Raw genomic sequence first — 5405 nt, forward strand, 5'->3', positions numbered from 1 at the left:
GGTCCTTCCGATTGCATATTCATACAACTACTATTATTAAACAGATCCATAGAACTGAGTAAAAAATGTCGTATCTGATCGGACATTAGAGATTTATGAATGAAGATAAGTAAATCTAAATATTCTTTATCAGATCACGTAGGCCAAGCAATATAGAAGCCAATGCTAGTTAACACTATTGAAAACTGTCGAAGTCACAAAATACTTTGCATCGAACCAAAATATAGAAAAGAAAAGAATCCAAATCTTATCTTCTGTCATCCAAAGGATATGAACATTCTTTATATAATACGTTGTACGCATGCATCACATGGGCTATATAGTTCTCAAATATTGCAAACATTCTAAGCATCTCATATACAGTTATCAGATTATTAAACTAATTAAAGAACCTAGAGGTCAACCAAGTTCAACTCTTCTTCTCCATTTTAAAATAAGGAGGCTCTTGTTACTTTCACAGCAATCATCAAAGTTAGATTTATATGCATCATGTCATATCTATTATCCTTGGTTCTTTGTACTGCAATTAAATATTCTGAATGTGAAAGCAACCTTCCATGCTATATAAATAAGTATTGCCATTACCCGAACAATGCATCCAGTAAGGATCTCTCTCTCTCTCTCTCTCTCTCTCTCGTTTTAGCAGTCACATTGTGTTTGTAGCAAGTTGAAGGAGTCCTAATGGAGAATGTTAACTGGTTGGTCTCCCAAAAGCCGGTAGTGATCTTCAGCTTAAGCTCATGCTGCATGTGCCACACAGTAAAGAGTTTGTTTGTGGACCTCGGCGTTAATGTTGATCTACATGAGCTGGATGAGGAGCCGCAGGGAAGGGAGATGCAGATGGCACTTGCAAAGCTTACTGGAAGAAATCCTCCAGTTCCAGTGGTATTTATTGGAGGAAGATTGATAGGTACTACAGATAAGGTGATGTCACTTCATCTTGGTGGCAATCTTGTTCAGTTGCTTAGGGATGCTGGTGCACTATGGCTGTAGCTTTGTACCATTAGTTATAAAAATGGGCTTTTTCTAAGCGTTAGATAATTAAGGAACATGCTTTTGCTTTTGTTGAGAGATCAGTAAATCTAAGAAGAATAACTTTTGTTGCTGGTTTTGTGAAGCAACAAAAGACAAGTGTTTAAATGCATGTATTACCATGGTAAAATTGAAGCATCATACAATAAAAACACTCGGAGGAAAGTTTTTTTTTTTTTTTTTTTCAATTAGATTACTATGGTTTGTTATTTGATTTAGTTGGTAAACACGGCTTAAAAATTATTACTAATTTTGTTGGAGAAAACCAATCTAGTTTTTACTTATAGCAACTACGGATTCTTGTCCAAAAACAAATATTGGATGAGTAACAATGTCACACACTTTTAGTAATTGTAATTGTGAAGTTTTTTTTTTAATTGTAATTGTGAAGTTAAGTAGCATATTATAGAATAAAAATTTTGTTCAAGAATTTTTTATCAATAATTTGATTGGGATATGGAACTCTTTAACATGATTTGAAGGCAATTTTTATGTTTTAGAAAACAAGAATGCTACTTTTTTTTGTCTTTTTGGTGATATGACTCTTAAAAGAGTCAATGATGAAGTTATAGAGAAAGAAATCATTATCCTTCTTTCTTTACACCAATGATGATAGCTACATTGGAAGTGAGGTTTCATATGACATTTTAAAGGATATTGTTGTAGAGAAAGTAATATTATTTAACAGCTAGCTAGCTTAGATTGTAATAAAAGAGATAAATGATGGAGTTTTTTATTTTTTTAAAGAAAGCCCTTTTATGGGCAGGGATTTTACTTCATCAACAAAAGTGAACAAGATCCTTAAAGGGTTCAATAGCTTGCTAGATGCTAAAAAAGCTACAATATAAAGAAAATAAAACCTATAGAGCCATCAATCCCTAACTAGATACATAGCATATAAAAAAGAAAAAAATATAGCTAGGGAGCCTGAACAAAAAAAAAAACTATAATTGGAGTAGCAACAGGGTGACAACAAAGACAAAACCTTAAAAGCCAAAAACCGCACCTACAAGACTAAGAACCAAAGTAGAAAGAAAAAGGAGTACATGTACCTGGAAGGCGAGAAAGATCAAGAGAAATGTCCAAACCTGAGAAAATAAGAACTATAGAGAAGCAGCCAAAACATATGAACAAATAAATAAGTAGAAACATACAAGAGAATACTTAGGAGACAACCCAAGGAGAGACAAAACCATAATAAGAAAAGGAAACCCACAAGCAATAATACCCCAAGCACAATGACCAACAACAAGGGAGAAAAATGAACAACAACAGGAAACAACAAGAAAAAACTTGAAATAGCAGCAAACAAAATGCTAATAATACAACCCAGAAGAAAGAAGCCATCAGCAAACAACTACCCAAGGTGAAAATAAAATTAGCAAGACATAGAAACCAAATAACCAACGAAAAGCATCAAAAGCCAAAAAAGACATTCAACCAAATGCAAATCCTAAAGAGGTGCAAGACATGAAAAATTAAAAACCAATTATAAACACCCATAAGATTGATACAAATTAAAATAACAAAATAAATAGAAACTAAGGGAGGGAACAATTGAAAATACAGAACCTAAAGAAAAAAAATTCATCCAACAACCCAATCGGCTAGGAAAAAGAATAACAAAAAGAACTAGCCTAGTAAGAAAAATCCAGTCAGGTTGTGCATCAACCAAAGGCCAAAATGAAGAAAACTAGCAATAGCTAGAATCCTTATAAAAAATACTAAAGGAAATGATAGTACAATAGTAGAAAAGAACCATGATTAGGAAAAACTTCCATAGCCGAATGAACCCCAAGTTCATGGATGGTAAGGCTATTTTTTCCTCATATAAGGCATGCCTAGTTTGTCAAACCTAACCATATATACCCTTTCAAACATGGAGCTTATTCAATCTTAAAAATAATTCAATGCAAGATAAAGTAATCCATTTTTAACAAGTAAATCAGCTTAAATGTTACATTCTCTAAAAATATGAGAGATCACAAAATCAACCTGATTAAGAATGCACATAATTTTCATGAAAAAAATAATACAAATTTGCATTGTTGTAATTATTTTATTATTAAGATTAACCAATAATAAGGAATAAATTTCAATCCAAATCTTACTGAAGTTATGGTCTAAGGAAAACTTAAGGCATATCAATAAAGCATAAGCCTCAACAACGATCACCTTACAAGCAGGAAGGCAAGAAGCAAGACCAACCAACATAGCACCTTGATAATCTCTAAAAATTCCACCACATTTAGCCCTAAGGAGAGAGAGAGAGAGACTTTTCAATGTTTAATTTTTATTGAGCCAAAGAAGGCTTCATGCATCTAATATAAAATTTTGGAGTGTAAGTTCTTGCTATCAGATGCAAAAGAGACTTGAAAAAAAGAGGTCCAAATCTTATTGCTCTTAAAATGTTTTGGAAGAAGCAGCTTGGATACAAGTTGATGACTTTTATTATTAAGGGCTATTATGATTCTATTAGATCTCATGATGATACCAAGATGTTTACAATTTTTTCTTTCAATCTAAAAAAGTCAAAAGAACTATCATAGAAACATAGTTAATATATGGTCAGTAGGTCTATGATGGAACTAGTGAGCAAGGAGAGTAGAATGAGTAGTAATATCATAGGTTATATTAATCCCCATAGCATTATTCAAGAGATACCACACATTGATGGCAATAGGCCCATCCAAAAAGACATGTTTAATAGTCTCCTAATGGTAACAACATTGACATTTCTAAGTAATGAAAATTTCTTTATTCTTAAGCTTATCATGCATAGGGATCAAAACATTAAGAATTCTCCATGAGAAAATGCAAAAGTTAGTTGGAATAACCAAATTCTAGATTTTGTGAAGCATAGAATTATGAGGGTTATGCCTTGTTAGAGGAGATGGTAACAAATAACTTCCAATGGCCATTTGTTATAGTGAATCCTAAGAGAGTAGCTTGTTGATATGAGCCAGATGCTTTATCAATTGTGGCTGCTCAACTAGCATCCATGTCTAAGAAATTAGATAATTTTAGAGTTAACTCCATATTAGGATCACATATACATTTGGAAGAGAATGAATTTAATTTTATTGGTGAGCCAAGTGCTCAAGGGATTGAGAATGTGAATGTAATTGGAAGACCTAAAAATCCCTACACAAATACTTATTATCCAGGATGGAGGTGCCATCCTAATTTTAGTTGGAGTAGTAATAATGGTGAAAATTAGTGGATTCCAATCAACCTAATCCTATAGTACCTTTGAATAACCCTCAACAACCTTTAATGAATCCCAAACCTTCTTATTACTTGGGCTTGAATCACAATAATCAATTTAAACATTGAAAGATACATATGGAGAATTTAGTGCTTCATGTAAGAAACCAATTATAGAGACAAGATGCTACCATTATAAATTTGGAGAATCGATTAAGGCAGTTAGCAATTTCCTTTAGCAGTAGGCCCACATAAAGCCTTACCCAATACACTAAAATAAATCTTAAGAAAAAAAAAAAAAATGAATGATCAAAGTTTTGAGCATTTGAGGAATTATAGTGATGTTTTATAACCAAAATGAAAAATATAGGCAAAGATAGGTTGAAGACTATAAATTTTAAGCTGATTAGGATGCAACCCAATTCTGTTAGTGTAAAGAATTACATGTTAAGTGTTATGGAGAGTTCTTGAAAAGAAAGGAGTCAATAATGCTTATATTCATATCATTAAAGATATGTATGCATGAGCTATTACTTGTGTTCAAACACAAGGTGGATTGACCAAGTATTTTCCTATTTCGGTTGGGTTACATCAAGGATCAGCCTTAAGCCCATATCTTTTTGCTTTAGTCATGGATGTTCTCACTAGACATTTGCAAGAGGATGTACCTTGGTGTATGCTTTTTGCTGATGATATTCTTCTTGTTGATAAGACTAGAGAGTGAGTTGAAGGTAAACTTGAATTATGGATGTCAACCTTAGAGTCTAAAGGTTTTCGCTTGAGTAGATCTAAAATGGAATATATGGAGTGTAATTTTAGCAGTAATAGACCTAGTGAGGGGATTATGACTTTGGGTTATCAAGTCATTAATAAGAGTACATGCACGTTTTAGATATCTTGGATCTATTGCTCAGAGTGATGGTGAAATAGATAAGGATATTATCAGCAGAATTCAAGTTGGATGGTTGAAGTGGAGGAATGCATCAGGCTTGTTATGTGATAGAAATGTACCCCTCAAACTTAAGGGAAAATTCTATAAGATGGTAGTGAGTCCTGCAATGCTTTATGGTGCCGAATGTTGGCCATTAAAATAGAAGCATAATACTAAGTTAAGTGTGGCAGAGATGAGGATCACTACAGGAATGAGTGGTTTTAACCTTAGAGAT

The 5405-nt window shown here is 33.0% G+C and overlaps 1 protein-coding gene across 1 annotated transcript; it reads left to right on the plus strand.

Moving 5' to 3' along the window:
• The first annotated feature begins 353 nt into the window (after positions 1 to 353).
• Positions 354 to 1212, plus strand: LOC110091852 (glutaredoxin-C1). The gene has a single exon (XM_020816104.2). The coding sequence runs from the start codon at positions 682 to 684 to the stop codon at positions 991 to 993; it is 312 nt and encodes a 103-aa protein (XP_020671763.1). The 5' UTR covers positions 354 to 681; the 3' UTR covers positions 994 to 1212.
• Positions 1213 to 5405: the final 4193 nt, after the last annotated feature.

This window comes from Dendrobium catenatum, unplaced genomic scaffold, assembly GCF_001605985.2.
Source record: "Dendrobium catenatum unplaced genomic scaffold, ASM160598v2 fragScaff_scaffold_611, whole genome shotgun sequence".
NCBI lineage: Eukaryota > Viridiplantae > Streptophyta > Magnoliopsida > Asparagales > Orchidaceae > Dendrobium > Dendrobium catenatum.

Excerpts from the sequence above, each read along its gene's own strand:
- LOC110091852 (XM_020816104.2), top strand. The coding sequence starts at position 682 with ATGGAGAATGTTAACTGGTTGGTCTCCCAAAAGCCGGTAGTGATCTTC.